Genomic DNA, 18,973 nt, shown 5'->3' on the forward strand with positions numbered 1-18,973 from the left:
AGCAGGGTCACCCAAGGCAGAATGGTCAAAGCTGAGATACCAGACTAAGATGCAACCAAACTCAGAGAAAGGCAATGGTTAATCACCTTTGAATATCTCTTACCATGAAAACCCTATGAACAGAGTATCCAAAATGCAACACGAGGTAGTGCTGGAAGATGAGACCCCCAGGTCAGATGGCACTCAGCAAGTTACTACGGAAGAACAACTGACAAGTATGAGCAGCACTGTGACTAATGACGCCACTGGGTCAAAGCCGAAAGGAAGCCCAGAGGCTGATGCACACAAATGCAAAAGGAGAGTCCAGAGTTGTACAACGTACACAACAGGAATATGGAATATGAGAAGTATGAACCAGGGAAAGTTAGAAAATTGTCAAGCAAGAAATGGAACACATCAATATCAAAATACTTGGCATGAGAGAATTAAAATGGTCAGGAATGAGACATTTTCAATCAGGCAAATACAAAATATTTTATGCAGGAAATGAGAAATCAAGAAGAAACGGGGTTGCTTTAATAGTGAGAAGTGATGTAGCAAAACCAATTAGGAGCTATAACGCAAGGTCTGAGCAAGTGATATCAATGAGATTAAGCGGGAAACCTATTAATATTGTCTAAGTCTACACTCTAACGGCAAACACAGTAGAAGAGGAATTGGAGAGATTTTATGCAGAAGTACAAGAAGAAATTGATCACACACCAAAACAAGGTGTGCTGATAATCATGGCGGACTGGAATGCAAAAGTAGGGAACAGAGAAGAACTAGGAATTGTGAGGAAATGGGGTTTAGGAGATAGAAATGAAGCAGGAGAAAGACTTATTGAATTCTGTGAAGCCAATAATTTGTTTCTTGCAAACACATTTTTTGAGCGACCAAAAAGATAACTGTAAACGTGGACGTCACCAAATGGTCAATATAGCAATCAAATTGATTATATAGTTGGTAGCAGAAGATGGGGAAGTTCCATACTTTCTGCGAAAACAAGACCAGGAGCAGACTGCGGTACAGATCATGAACTGATCTTATTGAAAATCAGAGTAAAGCTAAAGAACAACAAAGCAATCATAATGCCAAAATACAATTTAAATAACACCCCAGAAGAATATAAAGATGGAATAAGGAACAGATTTGAGGCTTTACGCTTAGTTGACAGAGAACCAGAAGAACTATGGGTTGAAGTCAGAGACATTATCAGGGAAGAATGCAAACAGACAATACTTCTAGTTAAAAAGACCTCAATGGATGACTGATGAGACTCTTAAAAAAGAAAAGGAAAGCAAAAGCAAAAGGAGATTGAAACATGGTTAGAATCCTAAATGCAACAATACAGCAACTAGTATGTAGGTTCAAAGAGAACTATTACAATATTAATTTTATTTTGAAGTCGGAGTCAGTACATTTCTACCGACTTCGACTCCACCCAAAATTGCTTCCGACTCCAACTCCACAGCCCCGTAGGCATGTAGCAATTTTCACTTGACAAAAGTGAACCAACTTCAGATTTTTGGTGAGTGCACAATGGCAACTAAGAATTTGCTCGGACTTACAGAATGCAAGCTGTATTTTTTACTTTTAAAGAAGTATTGAAAGATGAAAGATGAAAGATAATGTGAACAGTGTGCAGATCAGCCTTTCACAACCTCCAAATGTTTTGCAGTTCAACTCCCACCATCCCTGACCAGTAGCCATCAGGCTTGGACTTGTGGGAGTTGCAGTCTTAAACATCTGGAGCATCAGGTTGATGAAGGCTGGTATAGATTATGATGGTAGCATTGATTATGGATTTATTACCTATTTGGTAATTGATTCACATCTGGTGTGGTACCTCAAAGATTTCATATTGTCAACGAAGACAAGCACAATACAATTATCGGGCTCTCAATCCAAGTAGGAAAGGTCAGGACTAGAGAGGCTGTAGGTGGCTGGTGGTAGAGGAGACAGGAAATTAACACTAGGGTTGCAGTTTCTATAGTTGCAGAGTTCTACTAGATATTACAGGACTGTACAGGACTGTGAACTGTCTAGGAGGCAAGTGCAAAGGAATCAATAGACAGGACAGGAAACAGGGGAGGGGAGAGAGGGGGGGGGGGGAGAGAGAGAGAGAGGAAACATAGAAGGGTCATCCTGTAGATCACTGACAAATTGCCCAGGCTGAGGGAGGGCAGCAGACCTTGGAGCAATACAGCACGCAGTGGAACAAGAGTGATTCCCCTGGATAAACAAACTTACACCCAGGCACTCGGGTTTTCTGGAGATTGCTTGACTGAACTAGTAAACAAAGCTAAAAAAAAAAAATGCTCCCCTCATTTTAACAGCCTTTCCAGCTGGCTAGAGGAAAGGACAAGAGATAGGACTACAGGGCTTCACCATCAGCTCTTCTTAAAGGGCAGCAAACTTGGCTTCTCCACTAGCCAAAAGAAGATGAATGGCATATGTGATCAGAATTATTTTTAAAACAAAGTCGAGTTAGTGTGGTTTAAAATGTAATGTTTAAACAAATTCAAGGATTAGCACTATAGCTTAGCACTTTTGCAGAGTTTAGGTTCACTTTCAAAGAATCTCTGGCTTTACATTAATTTAAGAATCGGGGCTTATGGTTTACAACAATGGTTAGTTAAATATCCCAGCTTCATAAACCATAGTTTGAAGCTGTCTTGTTTAGCTACTAACCATTGTTTGTTTGTAAACTAGGATCCCTTGTTTTTATGTCGATGCTAAATTAAGATTATTTAAAGGCAAAAGTCTTCCACACAGCAGCAAGGGGGGAGGAGTGTGCAACAGTTTGCTTGGGCTCATGTAGCACTAAGTCAGAGGTGGGGAACCTCAGGCCCTGGGGCCAAATGCGACCCTTCAGAACTCTCCCCAGTCCACACCCCTCACTGGCCCTGCTTTGCACCCCAAGAGTTTTTGCCTGGCTAGAATGTATTCTTCAGCTCTGATGATGTCTTGCCCGGATAGAGGATGTGAGTGTGTGTAGAAATGAGGCTACTGTACAAAGGTAAAACTTACACGTGTTGTTCTATCCCCATTTGCCTTTGTCTCTGCCTCCATTGATACGTGGACCCCAGAAGGGAATGTGGCCCTCGTGCTGAAAAATGTTCCCCTCTCCTCCACTAAACCATGGTTTAGTGTTAAGTGTGAAAGAGGCACTGATTTTATCATGTCTGAAGAGCTATGCTCATAAATATATATGCTTCCTAAGGAGAGTCGCTTGAAAATAGTTAATTACAACATTGATTTTAGGTTTGGCTAATGTAACCATTCCAGTCACCCAATTTGATTTGTAATGTAGTCATTCGCTATGCTACTAAAAAGTTTAGAACACAAGAACGTTTTCTGCGGAAAAACAAGGCAGTGAATGGAAAAGATTTGCTTACATCCACATCCTGGTTTATGATGCCTGCTGCTTCCCCCTCCATATAAAGACTCCAACTGCATAGGAAAGGGGAAAGCTGAGTCTGACCCATAGGGTCCCACAAGTCGCAAAGCTAGCAACACCAATTCCGATGACAAGGGTTCAAAACTGTAGTAAGAATCAGATGGCCTCACTATGGCATTTCTGTGCTTAAAAGCAAGAACCCGAATGGGAACATAGTAATTGTTCTTCCACCTCAAACACTTTTGAAGGATTTCACAACCTTCTCCAATTTATTTACTTTTATTTGTCATATGCACTGCCTTTGTTGTCAATGAGTGGTTGCCCTGTCTAAATGTGGCCTCAAAGTTCTGAACAGAATGTCCTACTTTAGTGTGAAATGATGCTGATTACTATGCTTACAATGCAACCTGCCATATGTCAAAATCTTTGATTTTCCAAATCTCTTTTTAAAATCCACTTTACCCAACCTTCTATTGCTAAACTGATTACAGCTTTAGCTACTGCTGCCCTTCCTCTTTACCCTTTAACCATCTGTGCAGATTTTGCCCAATTTGAAAACATCTACTGAGGCTACTTTTACATGGTGGGACCACAGGCTGAATGCATCTTCAGGCAGTGCTCCAGCTCTTAAATATTTAAAAGCATCATCGCTTCTCTAAAAACAACACTAAATGATATCTTTACTATTCTTAAAGTCATGGATGTGACTTCAACAAAATGTACAATTTCACAAGCAGAAATAAAGAGAATCAGTTTTCAGTATTTCATTACTTGGAAATCTCACAACCTACCAGCGAGCAAGCAACATGAAAATACTGATATCCAGTGATTCCTCTTCTTTCAAAATACTAAAATGCCAAATCAAACCCAATGAGTCATCAATCTTGTAACGCCGCCTTAACATTTTACTAGTTTTTCAACAATTCAAAAGTGTAGGAAACAGCTATTCAAAGTAATTTCCTATCATCACAGCCCTCTGCTGTTTACTCCAGGGCCATTAATGAAACAGGAGTCAAAAGGAGTCAATTAATTCCATGTAGAGATTTATCATGGATTACACGTTGATTTGATTAGTTAAGCCTACCTCTTTTAGAAGATGATCTGACTGGCCAAGCAAATATTTGCAAATATTTATAGCACCTGTCTTTGCTTCTAGAGTTGATTATTTCTATTTGCATTTACTATCAAGCCTTAGGTAATGAAAATTCTTTCACTAAAAAAAAAGATGTGTTTGTACCATTGCTCAGCCACAAACAAGATGGCAGGTTCTTCAATCCTTCAAACCAGTATTTGGAAAATTGGAAGTAAGTCCTGTGCTCATGTGCTTGGCTTAACAGAGTATCTCCTGGCTTGATCAAGCCACAGCTTGCCATGGCATCCAAATTAGCAAACTGTAGTTTGAATGAGTCCTCCAAACCAGAATCAAACTGAGGTTTGCAGACCATAGTCTGCCAATTTGGAAGTAAACAACAAAATATAACTTAATCAAATCAGGAAATATTCTGTTAAGTCTAGAGATGCATGCATGGGGTAGCAGCTATTTTCCCATGCCTCACTGTAAAACCTTCAAAAAGAAGCAGTTGAGCACAATATCTTTTTTTTTTTAGTCACACTGCCTTCTTACTTAAAAAAAAAAGATCTTATTGTATGTTAATTTTCTTTTACTGTAAGCTCCCTTGGAGATCTCCTGTCAGGCAGAATATAAATATTTTAAATAAACAAACCTTTCCTGCCTCCAAGTTGCTGTTTTATTCTCTGTTTCATTATTATGGTAATTATGACAGCAAAAGGTGCTGCATAAGAGCGTTTAATGACGGTTGAACAATTATTGTGGATGGGAGCCAGGTGACAGGTAGTATTTCCACAAACTACTGTAAAAGTACAAAAAATGAACACCAATGCACACAACAGAGAACAAATGGACTATTGTTTATAATTCTAACCAACTAATAATTCATTCTGATTAGGATTTTGTACAGATGCTTTCCGTCACATGGCAATAAGGACTGTTTTCACAGCACTGGTTGTTGTAGAAGTTCAAAACTATTAACATTAGGCAGACACCCTTGTTACACTGTTTTAAACACCTGCTAAAAACTTTATTTCAGCAAGCCTGGCCAGACATATAATTTAGTTATATACAGTTGTTTTTAAATTTTGGCTGGTTTAATCTGTGTACTATTCATAACTGGTTTTCATTACTTTATGTATACTGCTTAGAGATTATTTTAAAAAGCAATTTTTCTAAAAATAAAATAAAAAGTTTTTTTGTTTGGTACATAGGTCAGTTTCATACAGTATGAAGGGTAGAGGGATTGTATTTGGAACTGGATCCAGGAAACCTAGGCTCAAGTCCTTGCCAAGCTATGAACCTCTGAATGTCTGCAGACAGGGACATTACTTGTATGCCATGATGAAAGACACAGATCCACTAGAACCTACGCCGCCTTATTTTGAACTACAAGACTTTTAGGATAAACAAAGTTAAAGCTATTTGTGACACAGCAGCTGAGACGAAAAAGAAATCTTTGAGTTAACTGTGGAGTCAGTCCTTTGTTATGACTTTCATGAATTCACTTCAGAGAATCCAAACAGTCATGGTTACCATTGGTGACCAGTGGTAAAGGGAATGTAACCACAATTTACTTTATCTTATGGTAACGCATGACAGGCTCTTGGCTCTCTGAACCTGCAATGCACGCAGGTAAACAGCACTTTATGTCTGTCTACACAGCTGGTATAGCACAGTGGGGAGCAGAGCACAGTGGGGAGCAGAGTACAGTGAGTGGCTCAGGGGTTACGTGCCCTGCCACCTGTGCAGCCGTGGGCAAGCTGCAGAGTCCCAAGGAGCCTAGTTGCCCCCCAGCTGACAGTTGCGGACAAGGAAGGGGCTGGCTTGTGCAGCTGTGGCAAGCTAAGCAGGCCCTTGCCAGCTGGGGAGGACTAGCCTCAGAGGGAGGCAATGTGAAACCCCCTCTGAATGCTGCTTAGTATGAAAACCCTATTCATAGGGTAGCCATAAGTCGGGATCGACTTGAAGGTAGTCCATTTCCATGTCTGTCTAACCACAACCCTGTGTTGAATCAACTCATCCATGGGTCAGTGTGAGGACTATATTTGCCTTGGGGAGAAGCAGAATGCTGAATACATGGTTCTGATAAATTAAGTGCTTTTTCAAAGAACTTAAAGAGCGGTACTCAATTAAAACATTGTGTCAGCGCAAGGATTACCAGCAGCACAATGGGATTTCCGGACTCCATGCCATCCCCAAATCTGAGCTGGAGGACTGGGGGAAATCCCAGAACAGATTTAAGGGGCATGTGGGGGAAGAAGAAAAAGAGATGATTTCACTGTGCAAGGAGAAATCTCCAGTGATTATTATATATTTACTCTGGACAGTATTCAGAACTAGTCCTAAGAGTAGATCCAGTGAAGTTACCATAGATGAGTAACTTAGGTTCATTAATTTCAATGGGTCTACTCTGAGTAGGACAAGCTTTACATAGCACATTGTATTGCGAACTCAACTTTCTTTCAAGGAGCTCAAAGCAGCATACATGGTTCTCCCCTCTTGTTTTATCCTCACACCAACCCTGTGAAGTAGGTTAGGCTGAAAGATAGTAACTGGTTCAAAGTCACCCAGTGAGCTTTATTGTTGACTGGAGATTTCAATCCTGGTCTACCAGGTCCTAGTCCAACACTCTAACCACTACACATTCTCACTAGCTTAAAGCAGGAACTTATCATAGTGGATAGGTGGAGTCTCCTCCACTACTGAGCAGCTCTTACCATTAGGATCTTTCTCCTAATATTTAATTGAAATCTGCTTCCCTGCACACTTCCAAGCCACTTTCTTGTGATCAGGAAAACTGGAGAAGAGGGCCATTCTGGGACCTTGGTACTATTCACAATTACAACCTTACTATTAGTAACACTGGCAGCGTTAAACTGCTACCATAAATGTGGTTCCAATGTATGGTTCCAATCAATGTCACATGTGTGCAACACACCTTGTTCCCCATTTGTTAACTTGCAATGCAATTAAATATCTTCATAACATAACAATCCTACACGGCGCAATCTTTGTACTACCCAACAATAACCTTGAAAATAAGTCCACATGAGTAACAAGCCTACATTTAATTAGACCACACGTGCTTATTTATTAGTCATCTGTAGCTTGGAAAAAGCCAACTTTTGCACAGCAAAAGGGACAAGTAGTAAGGCAGCAAAGTTTGCTAACGATATCAAATGGCTGAAGGTGGGATTGTGGGGGTTGTGAGGGTTATCTCCCAACTGGGTGAATGGCCAGTAAAATGGCAAATATGATTCAATTTAAACAAGTGTAAAGTGATGAACATTGGGACAAAAAATCCTAATTTCACATATACACTCATGAGGTCTGAACTGGCAGTGACCGATCAGGAACAAGTCTTTAAGGTTGCAGTGGACAGCTCAATGAAGATGTTGACCTAGTGTGCAGCAGCTGAGAAAAAGGCAAATTCCATGCTAGAGGCCACTAGGAAAAAGGTTGAAAAAAACCTGCAATGTCATACCATTATGCAAATCTATGGAAATCTACGGACCCACTGTTAAAGACCTTATATTGGAAGACAATCTTACTCGGCCATGAGTGATCATCAATGAATACAAATCTATGGTGAGGCTCTATTGGAATACTGGGTTGTATCCAACACTGCTGTTCCATTAGCACAGCAGAATTCCACTTAATGCAACTGAACTTTTCCCTCCTCTTCTCTGTTGCACGCCCCCCATGCACTCTCAAAATTTGCTCCAGAGGGTTGGAGGACTCTCCAGAGAAGATTTTGAGGACACATGGAGATAGGGGAAGAAGGGGAAGTCTTGCTCTGCGAGTGGAATACTGTGTGCGCAGCATTAGATACAACCCATAGTGTACAGTTTTGGTTGCCTTACCTAGAAAGGATATTGCACAGCTGGAAAAGGTTTAGGAAATGACAAGCAAAATGATTTAGGGACTGAAGCAACTCCGCTTTGGGGAAAGGTCACAACATTTAGGATATTCTAGTTTTTTAAAAAGGCAGGGGGGCAATGATCAAGGTGCATAAGATTATGTATGATGTGGAGAAAGTGAATAGGGAGAAGCTTTTGTTCCTCTCGTAATACTAGACTTGGAGGCCATCCAGTGATGCTGAATGTTGGAAGATTCAGGACAGACAAAAGAAACCACTTCTTCACACAGCACATAGTTGAACTATGGAATTTGCTGCTACAACTAGCGATGACCCCCAATGTGAATGTCTGCGGGGGGGGGGGATTAGATTAATTCATGGAGGATAAGTCTTTCTTGTTCCAGTAGGTATTTTAAGGTAGTGTTTGGTTTCATGATAATATTTGTTGTTTTGTTTTCTGTATGATTTATTTTTATGTTCACTGCTTAGAAATGCTAATAATTAAGCGGTATATAAATGTCTTAAATAAATCAATGGCTACTAGTTACAATGTGGGGAAGGTGATCATGCATTCAGGTCCTCCCTGCGGGCTTCCCATAGAGATCTGGTTGGCCGCTGGGAGAACAAAATGCCGGAGTAGGTGGGCCTCTGGCCTGATCCAGCAGCCAGGCTCTTATGTTCTTAATGCTTCTTTGCCTAAAGGCAATTTTTACTTACCATAGGTGACCACATGAGTTTTATAAACTGGAGCCCTACATAATGGCTTTGAGCTGTCTAAATGATTATAAAGCAGATAAATATTTAAGTAAAATTAGAACAGCTGGTATAGTGTAATGGGGAGGACAGCCTGGCTGGGAGTCCAGAGTCTGTGAGTTTAAATCCCCGCTTATGTCTCCTGGGCATCAAGGGCCAGCTAAAGATCACCCCACAGTGAGTGGCTCAGGGATTACGTGCCCTGCCACCTGTGCAGTCATGGGCAAGCTGCAGAGTCCCAAGGAGCCCAGTTGCCCCCCAGCTGGCAGATGCTGACAAGGAAGGGGCTGGCTTGTGCAGCTGTGGCAAGCAGAGCAGGCCCTAGCCAGCTGGGGAGGACTAGCCTCAGAGGGAGGCAATGGTAAACCCCCTCTGAATACCGCTTACCAGGAAAACCCTATTCATAGGGTCGTCTTAAGTCGGATCGACTTGAAGGCAGTTCATTTCCATTTTACCCAAATCATTGCATATGGATCTTATTGTTCTCTATGGGAAGCCCGCAGGGAGGACCTGAATGCATGATCACCTTCCCCACATTGTAACTAGTAGCCATTGATTTATTTAAGACATTTATATACCGCTTAATTATTAGCATTTCTAAGCAGTGAACATTAAGTGGCAAATGTAACGGCAATCTTCAAAAAGGGATCCAGAGGGGATCCCGGAAATTACAGGCCAGTTAGCTTAACTTCTGTCCCTGGAAAACTGGTAGAAAGTATTATTAAAGCTAGATTAACTAAGCACATAGAAGAACAAGCCTTGCTGAAACACAGCCAGCATGGCTTCTGCAAGGGAAAGTCCTGTCTCAGTAACCTATTAGAATTCTTTGAGAGTGTCAACAAGCATATAGATAGAGGTGATCCAGTGGACATAGTGTACTTAGACTTTCAAAAAGCGTTTGACAAGGTACCTCACCAAAGGCTTCTGAGGAAGCTTAGCAGTCATGGAATAAGAGGAGAGGTCCTCTTGTGGATAAGAAATTGGTTAAGAAGCAGAAAGCAGAAAGTAGGAATAAACGGACAGTTCTCCCAATGGAGGGCTGTAGAAAGTGGAGCCCCTCAAGGATCGGTATTGGGACCTGTACTTTTCAACTTGTTCATTAATGACCTAGAATTAGGAGTGAGCAGTGAAGTGGCCAAGTTTGCTGATGACACTAAATTGTTCAGGGTTGTTAAAACAAAAAGGGATTGCGAAGAGCTCCAAAAAGACCTCTCTAAACTGAGTGAATGGGCAGAAAAATGGCAAATGCAATTCAGTATATAAACAAGTGTAAAATTATGCATATTGGAGCAAAAAATCTGAATTTCACATATACGCTCATAGGGTCTGAACTGGTGGTGACCGACCAGGAGAGAGACCTCGGGGTTGTAGTGGACAGTATGATGAAAATGTCGACCCAGTGTGCGGCAGCTGTGAAAAAGGCAAATTCCATGCTAGCGATAATTAGGAAAGGTATTGAAAATAAAACAGCCGATATCATCATGCCATTGTATAAATCTATGGTGCGGCCACATTTGGAAGACTGTGTACAGTTCTGGTCGCCTCATCTCAAAAAGGATATTATAGAGTTGGAAAAGGTTCAGAAGAGGGCAACCAGAATGATCAAGGGGATAGAGCGACTCCCTTATGAGGAAAGGTTGCAGCATTGGGGGCTTTTTAGTTTAGAGAAAAGGCGGGTCAGAGGAGACATGATAGAAGTGTATAAAATTATGCATGGCATTGAGAAAGTGGATAGAGAAAAGTTCTTCTCCCTCTCTCATAATACTAGAACTCGTGGACATTCAAAGAAGCTGAATGTTGGAAGATTCAGGACAGACAAAAGGAAGTACTTCTTTACTCAGCACATAGTTAAACTATGGAATTTGCTCCCACAAGATGCAGTAATGGCCACCAGCTTGGATGGCTTGAAAAGAAGATTAGACAAATTCATGGAGGACAGGGCTATCAATGGCTACTAGCTGTGATGGCTGTGCTCTGCCACCCTAGTCAGAGGCAGCATGCTTCTGAAAACCAGTTGCCGGAAACCTCAGGAGGGGAGAGTGTTCTTGCACTCGGGTCCTGCTTGCGGGCTTCCCCCAGGCACCTGGTTGGCCACTGTGAGAACAGGATGCTGGACTAGATGGGACACTGGCCTGATCCAGCAGGCTCTTCTTATGTTCTTATGTTCTTATTGCCCTGCTGCTTGTGGTAGCGTGGCAGACTATTGCGGGGGTTGGAAAACATCCTCAGTCTTTATGCTGAGTAACTGGTATGCCAAACCAGGCTCCTTGGAAGAAACATGGTTCCCTTTCTTCATATGTGTGAATGATTTGGCGGGGAGCACCTGTAACCCAGAGACAGTTTTGGAAAGGATTTCCCTGATGAGATTCTTGGTGGGAGTCCCTTTGACAGCACGCTGGTATCGCCTTGCTCCCACCTTGTGTCCCCCCCCCATGAAAAAGTAACACTGAAACCTCATGGTTATGTTTGTGATCTTTATTGTTATTTGTTATCTTTTTACATGTTTATTATAAACACCTTAGCAAAATAAAAATAAATTAAATAAGGTTGATATCCTGGCTTGACTGTAGAAGAATGTTCTGTTTTATACCCGAGTTCCATGCAAACATATATTATGGGCTTCTGCCCTGTGCGCTCTTTGCACCAGCCCCAAGCACCCCTCTCCTCCTCACCAAAATCCCCAGCACCTCCAGGCATCGGCATGTGGCGGCCGTCAGCCCACTCGTGCTCCTTGGGCACTTGCCCAGCCTCGCCTGCCTGCCTCACCTGTTCCTCCAGAGCTCGTCCAGGCCACTGCCATCTCACCAGCCCCCTCCCCAACACCCGCCTATAGGCCTGCCTCCCTCCCACATCGACCTGCCGGCCTGCCAGCACCATGGCCCTGCAGCATTTAGAAGGCTGTCATCATATGATTACAGCATGATAGCAGCCTAAAAAAAATATGTATGGATATTGCTATCAGCCTTATGCATTATTTGTGTGAAGTTTCACAGCTCTGGCTTTCTAACAGGAGGCTGTAAGGGGCAGAAGCTGGTGAAAGCACTTGTTGCCACCTCTCTTCTCACAAAGTTGCTCAGTAAAAGCAGTTCCCAGCCTCCAAGTCTCACATCACACTGGGCAGCACCAATGACAGCTGACATTTTAAAGATGGAGAAGGCATTGGGATGGATATGCACATTGTCTATCCGAAACAGCATAGCAGATGAAAAACATAAGCAATTATTGATTTTGAAGGGAGAACAGACAGGAACGGATTTTAAACAGTACTGTATTACACAATACTGCAAACCGCAAGTGTTCAAACCAGAGCCAAGCATTAGAAGAAAGCATAGTATCTGAAGTCAGACCATCTACACCTCCAGCCTAAATACTGTAAATATATTGATTCCAGTACGTTTACTTTCAAAGCAAGTATGCTCAGGGTTTACAGCTGCAGGCTCAATTGATTTGACTTCTAAGCTTTTTAGGCTACATGCCAGAGTCACATTTTGAAACTGCTGTAGTCTGTCATTAAGAGCATGAGCTATGAACTGGAAAGTCCTCAGATCAAATCTCAGCTCAGCCAGCTCAACTCTCTAGGTGGCTTTAGAAAAGCTACACTCAGTCAGTTTCAGCCCTAATCTGTAATAAGAGAATAAAAGCCTATCCTACCAGGTTGTCAGGATTACGAGGCATGTATCTAAAGTACTCTGAACACTTGGAGAAAAGCACAACTTTCTTTTTATCAAAAAGCAGATGACCTTTGAATATTTTAAAAACAGAACTAGATTTCTCTAGTACTATTCTTACTCAGGTTTGGAATCAGATGGATTCAAGAGAATTACAACTGTACCAATCATATACAAGTATATCAACTCCTATAATTACAACGCCTACACCATTTTTAACATGAAAAAAGTGGCACAGCATTTCAACTGATGAACCCTGTCCTGTACACACTGTTATTTACTACTGACCTGCCCAAGATTTCCCTACAGATACAGAAGCAACTACACTGGCTTTGAACCAAGCCTCCCACTTTCACAACCAGAACACTTTCAACTGAATCTTTTTCTGGTTACAGACTGATGTCAACCGCTTGTCAACAATTTTATTAGTTTTAAGAGTTTGCAGCTGCAGATTGTAACATCAGAATTCATTTGACAATGGAGATTGATGACTCATAAAATTTATATTTGTAATAAACATGTCTAGTCACAGTCACATGTCAAATCATGCAAAATAAACACTGTGATTCCAGTCACTGAATTATATTTCTTACTTTTTGGCTATCTGACTATTCATTTGGGTCCATCTGCTCATCCCACACAGTCCAGTTTGACAGCTTGTTCTCATTTAGATAAGCCTGTAAGTATTTGATTTATTTTGAATTATTCTGCCCATCTTAGATACTGGCTGCCACATTCAGACTCTATTTGCTTGTGTAAGTGCACTATGAAATTGGCAGTTACCAGTCTATCAAGCCCATATTTAGAGCAGAATGTTCAACTGTACAACTTGCAAATACATTTTCACGTGAAAGCAGTTTTTGCAGAATGAAAGAGGTTCTACCCAGCCCCCAAACACCAAGTCTTCACTACCCCACAATCAAAAGGTGTCTTGCTTTTCAATTTCTCACATATCTCTGGGTCTAGATCTACCTTTGCTCACCCTCAAAATGCTCCCATCTATTCTCCAGTTGGTCCCCCCAACCTATATGGGTCTATGAAATACTCTACAAAGGGGAGGAGAGAAGAGGGGAGAGATCCAGATGGTTCAATAGTCCACTCTGTTTATTTCCCTCTTCCTCAGGGATTCCTGATTCCCCAATGATCAAGACTCTTATTCTGCCTAATTCCATCTTCCATCACACCACCCATTTTGTTTCAAAAATTGTTTTGCATCATTTTAATTTGTGAGAGAGGTAGCGGCAGTTGTACACTGTATTTGGCATTCGTATAATATTAGTAAACTTTACAACCCTCGGTTGAATCAAAGCCTTAGTATGTGTACTTGCTCACATTAATAATTTGTTACCTTAGATTCCCCGTTCTCCACACCCTTTCCCCCTTGATCAAGTTTAGACTGTAAGGCTCCTGAGGCAAGGGCCAGTCTTTTGTTCCTCTCTCTCTGTTCATGTAGCCAAACTCATGGAACTATTTTTAAAAATCACCACTACTGTTAGCCATATTGGCTAGAAAGGTAGGTTTTTAATAAGTATTTTTATATTTGACAAAGCTACACAAACATTTGCCTCATTCATTCCACTCTTGCAGGAACCTTTTGTTTTGTTTATTTTACTCTATACACATATCCACACAGAAGACTGTATAATGCATTATTAGTACATACAGTAGGGCCCCGCTTTAGAGCGATTCGCTAATACAGCAGTCTCAATTAGACTAAAGCCCCACTCATACGGTGCTTGTTCCGCTCTTACGGCAGTTTTGGGGCATCGCACAACATTCTATTCAATGGGTTCCACTTTACAGCGGGGGTCCGGAATGTAACCCGCCATATGAGTGGGGCCCTACTGTAATCCCACAAGTATAATATGTCATAAATAAAACTATATAAAACATTCACTGCCAGTCATTCAACTTTTGCATCTGACACAGGTAATATACAAATGCTTGTATTGAAGATTTTTTCAAGCATGACAAGATTCACATACAAAGCTTATATATATTTACTCAGAAGACAGTCCTACTGAGTTCAAATGAAGGTTACTCCCCAGTATGTGTTTTGAGGACTGTAACCATATTAAACCTTGCCTGGAATTAAGCCTTAATATAGATAACTGCACTCACTAGCAGACATTCCTTCTTATCCCACCCCCACCCGCCTGCTGCAAACCCAGAGGTCAAAACCTACATATGTTTACATACAAGTAAGCCCCAGGGAATTCAACCTACTTCCAACTGGGTGTAAATGCTATACGCACCTACTTGGGAAGTCAAGCTCACTGAACTCCTCTGACTTGACAGGCGCAAATTTGTCACTTTTACATTCTATTTTGCAAATTTATGCCCAGCCTTTTAAAAACAATATTTCCCATGAGGAGACAGGAAAAATTCATAAATGAAGCAAGTACATACAGCAATAATGTTAAAACAATTTTTTTAAAAAAAAATCAGTAAAAACAAACTAGCAAACATCCATCCATCTCTGTGATTAGGAGATGCAGCAATTAACTAACCCATACACTGTTTGTGGACTAAGACTGCAATCCAATACATGCTTTTTCCAAAGTAACTTCCATTGGGTTCAATGGGACTTACTCCCAGGTAAGTGTACATTAGCCTGCAGCCTCAATCACCTATTAATGTCGTGCCTTGGGCGACATAAAACAATTTAAACTGCAATCTAATACACGTCTACTCAGAAGCAAGCTCCATTGGGTTCAATGGGACTTACTTTCAGCAAAAACAAGACCAGGAGCAGACTGCGGTACAGATCATGAACTCATCATATCGAAAATCAGAGTAAAGCTAAAGAAGAACAACAAAGCAATCATAATGCCAAAATACAATTTAAATAACATCCCAGAAGAATATAAAGATCAAATAAGGAACAGGTTTGAGGCTTTAAACTTAGTTGACAGAGAACCAGAAGAACTATGGACTGAAGCCAGGGACATTATCAAGGAAGAATGCAAAAAGACAATACCTCTTGTTAAAAAAAGAGAAAGACCTCAATGGAGGATGACTGAAGAAACTCTTAAAATGGTTAAAAAGAGAAGGAAAGCAAAAGCAAAAGGAGATAGAAACACGGTCAGAACCCTAAATGCAACTATACAACGACTAGTACGTAGGGACAAAGAAAACTATTACAATAGTTATTGTATAGAAATAGAAAAGGGCAACAAAATGGGAAGAAGAGCCCTATTCCAAAAGATTAGAGAAATGAAAGGGAAATTTAAACCACGAGTAGGGATGTTGAATAATCAACAGAGGAACACACTGACTGACCGAGATGAAATAAAAGGAAGATGGAAGCAATACACTGAAGAACTCTATAAAAGAGATGACAGGATGACAGATTCATTCATGGAGGAACCATATGATGAAGAACCAGAAATTTTAGAATGTGAGGTGAAAGCTGCTCTTAAAATTCTTGGAAGAAACAAATCACCAGGAATAGATGGCATACCAATCGAGTTGCTACAAGCTACTGAGACTGAATCTGTCCAAATTTTGACAAAGATTTGTCAAGAAATATGGAAAACTAAACAATGGCCCACAGACTGGAAGCGTTCAATATATATCCCACTTCCAAAGAAAGGGGATGCCAGAGAATGCAGTAATTACCAAACTATTGCCTTAATATCCCATGCAAGTAAAGTAATGCTCAAGATTCTACAACAAAGGCTCTTACCATATATGGAGCAAGAAATGCCAGATGTCCAAGCTGGATTTAGAAAGGGAAGAGGCACCAGAGATCATATCACAAACATGCATTGGATAATGGAACGGAGCAAGGAATTTCAGAAGAAAATCACCCTGTGCGTTATAGACTAGCAAAGCCTTTGACTGTGTAGATCATGAAAAACTAGGGAATGCTTTAAAAGAAATGGGGGTGCCACAGCATCTGATTGTTCTGATGCGCAACCTATACTCTGGACAAGAGGCCTACTCTTAGGACAGAATATGGAGAAACCAATTGGTTCCCCATCGGAAAGGGTGTGAGACAAGGGTGTATTTTATCACCCTAGTTGTTTAATCTGTACGCAGAACATATCATATGGAAAGTGGGATTGGACCAAGATGGAGGTGTGAAAATTGGAGGGAGAAACATCAATAATTTAAGATATGCAGACGATACCATACTCTTAGCAGAAACCAGTAATGATTTGAAACGAATGCTGATGAAAGTTAAAGAGGAAAGCACAAAAGCAGGACTACAGCTCAACGTCAAGACGACCAAAGTAATGACAACCGACGGTTTATGTAACTTTACAGTTGACAATGAGGACATTGAACTTGTCAAGGATTATCAATACTTCGGCACAGTCATTAACGAAAATGGAGACAATAGTCAAGAAATCAGAAGAAGGCTAGGACTGGCAAGGGCAGCTGTGAGAGAACTAGAAAAGGTCCTCAAATGCAATGATGTATCTGAACACCAAAGTCAGGATCATTCAGACCATGGTATTCCCGATCTCTATGTATGGATGTGAAAGTTGGACAGTGAAAAAGGCGGATAAGAGAAAAATCAACTCATTTGAAATGTGGTGCTGGAGGAGAGCTTTGCGCATACCATGGACTGCGAAAAAGACCAATTGGGTATTAGAACAAATTAAACCAGAACTGTCACTAGAAGCTAAAATGATGAAACTGAGGTTATCATACTTTGGACACATCATGAGAAGACACGATTCACTAGAAAAGACAATAATACTGGGAAAAACAGAAGGGAGTAGAAAAAGAGGAAGGCCAAACAAGAGATGGATTGATTCCATAAAGGAAGCCACAGACCTGAACTGACCAGATCTGAACAGGGTGGTTCATGACAGATGCTATCGGAGGTCGCTGATTCATACGGTGGCCATAGGTGTAATCGACTTGAAGGCGCTTAAGAACAACAACAAGTGCTTTGGATGGCAGCCTAGCAGGGCACGTCTACTATGCCCTAACCATGCCTACTCCAAAGAAAGCCCTACTGAATTCCATCAGTCTTTACCCTCCAGGTAAACAGGGGTTAGGACTGCAGCAGCCTTAAGGCTGATCAAGGTGGGGGTTCTTGACCAGGATTGCGAAGCATCCCCCGCGACACGCGCAGCGCCTCTCTTCCAGCTCCAAGCACCCTACACGTGTCTCCTCGGGAGTAAATACCCCCACCCCCAAAAAGGAGGCCGGCCCCCGCCTTGCCCCAAATTCTGCATTGGGGGGAGGGGTGGGTAAAGGGAGAAGTCCGCTTGCCCTCCCTCGGTGTGGGTGTGGGGCGTCCCTCAGCAGAGCCCCAGAGAGAGACACTCGAGGGTTCCTCCTCTCAATATATTCGGGGGCACTGCCGCCTCAGGCTGCCCCCTCCACACACACACGGGCGCGCTTCCTCACCGGCCTGGGTGGTGTCGCTGAGGTCGTGGCTGGCGGCGCTGCCCCGCGGATAGTCCCTCAGCTTCCTGCCGCTCAGGCTGAGGGCGCCGCTGGCCGCCGCCTCTTCCAGCGCCCGCTCCAAGGAGCGCGTCCACGACGACGGGCCCCCCGCCGTCGAAGCAGCCACGGCGGCGGCGCCTCCGCCCGAGCAGCCCCCCGTGGCCAGGCTGCCGCCGCCGCCGCCTCCCGGCATGAGCGCCCCAGAGCCCCCGCCTGAGCAGCCGCCGCCGCCGCCCTCCGCCGCCGCCAGCACCGCGGCCGCCATTTCCCCACCCCCCTCTCTCCTCCCTCAGGAGCTCCGCCACACTGCGCATGCTCCGCTCCGAAGCTACCGGCCCGGGAAAGGCAAGCGAGCCTGGGCCAACCCTAGAAGGGCGGAAGCTCGCGTCGAGGACGGCACGGGAAAGAAAGGCGCCTGCGCGGAGCAGGATCTAGACGGGGATAGGCTGCAAGAGACGTGATGCCGTCCTTCGGGCGCGGCTGAACTACAACACCCATCACCTCCTCCCAAACATTGGCCCTGACGGCTGGGGCTCATGGGAATTGGAGTCCAAAAGCAATCTCTGGGGACGCAAGCGCTCCGTGCTTGGTTGTAGGCGGTCGCCCCACGAGCAATCAGAAGTGCGAATCTGCAAAATGCAAAATAGTTGTATAACTTGGGTTTCTCTAGGTGTGAACTTTTTTTTTGGCAATGCACAAAATATTATTGTTCTGTTCCACCTTTCCTCCCACAGGAGTCCAGCGCGGTGTACAACATAACAACATAGCAATTTGTTGTTACGTGCCTTCAAGTCGATTAGGACTTATGGCGACCCTATGAATCAGCCCCC

The 18,973-nt window shown here is 42.6% G+C and overlaps 1 protein-coding gene across 10 annotated transcripts in view; it reads right to left on the minus strand.

Moving 5' to 3' along the window:
* Positions 1-18,408, minus strand: part of LRCH3 (leucine rich repeats and calponin homology domain containing 3) — a 120,913-nt gene extending 102,505 nt beyond the window's left edge. For all 10 annotated transcript variants that reach the window (XM_061637563.1, XM_061637562.1, XM_061637556.1 and 7 more), the window contains exon 1: positions 18,105-18,408. In XM_061637563.1, the coding sequence (XP_061493547.1) occupies positions 18,105-18,408 (304 nt within the window). The remainder of the gene's footprint in view (positions 1-18,104) is intronic.
* Positions 18,409-18,973: the final 565 nt, after the last annotated feature.

This window comes from Rhineura floridana, chromosome 7, assembly GCF_030035675.1.
Source record: "Rhineura floridana isolate rRhiFlo1 chromosome 7, rRhiFlo1.hap2, whole genome shotgun sequence".
Taxonomy (NCBI): domain Eukaryota; kingdom Metazoa; phylum Chordata; class Lepidosauria; order Squamata; family Rhineuridae; genus Rhineura; species Rhineura floridana.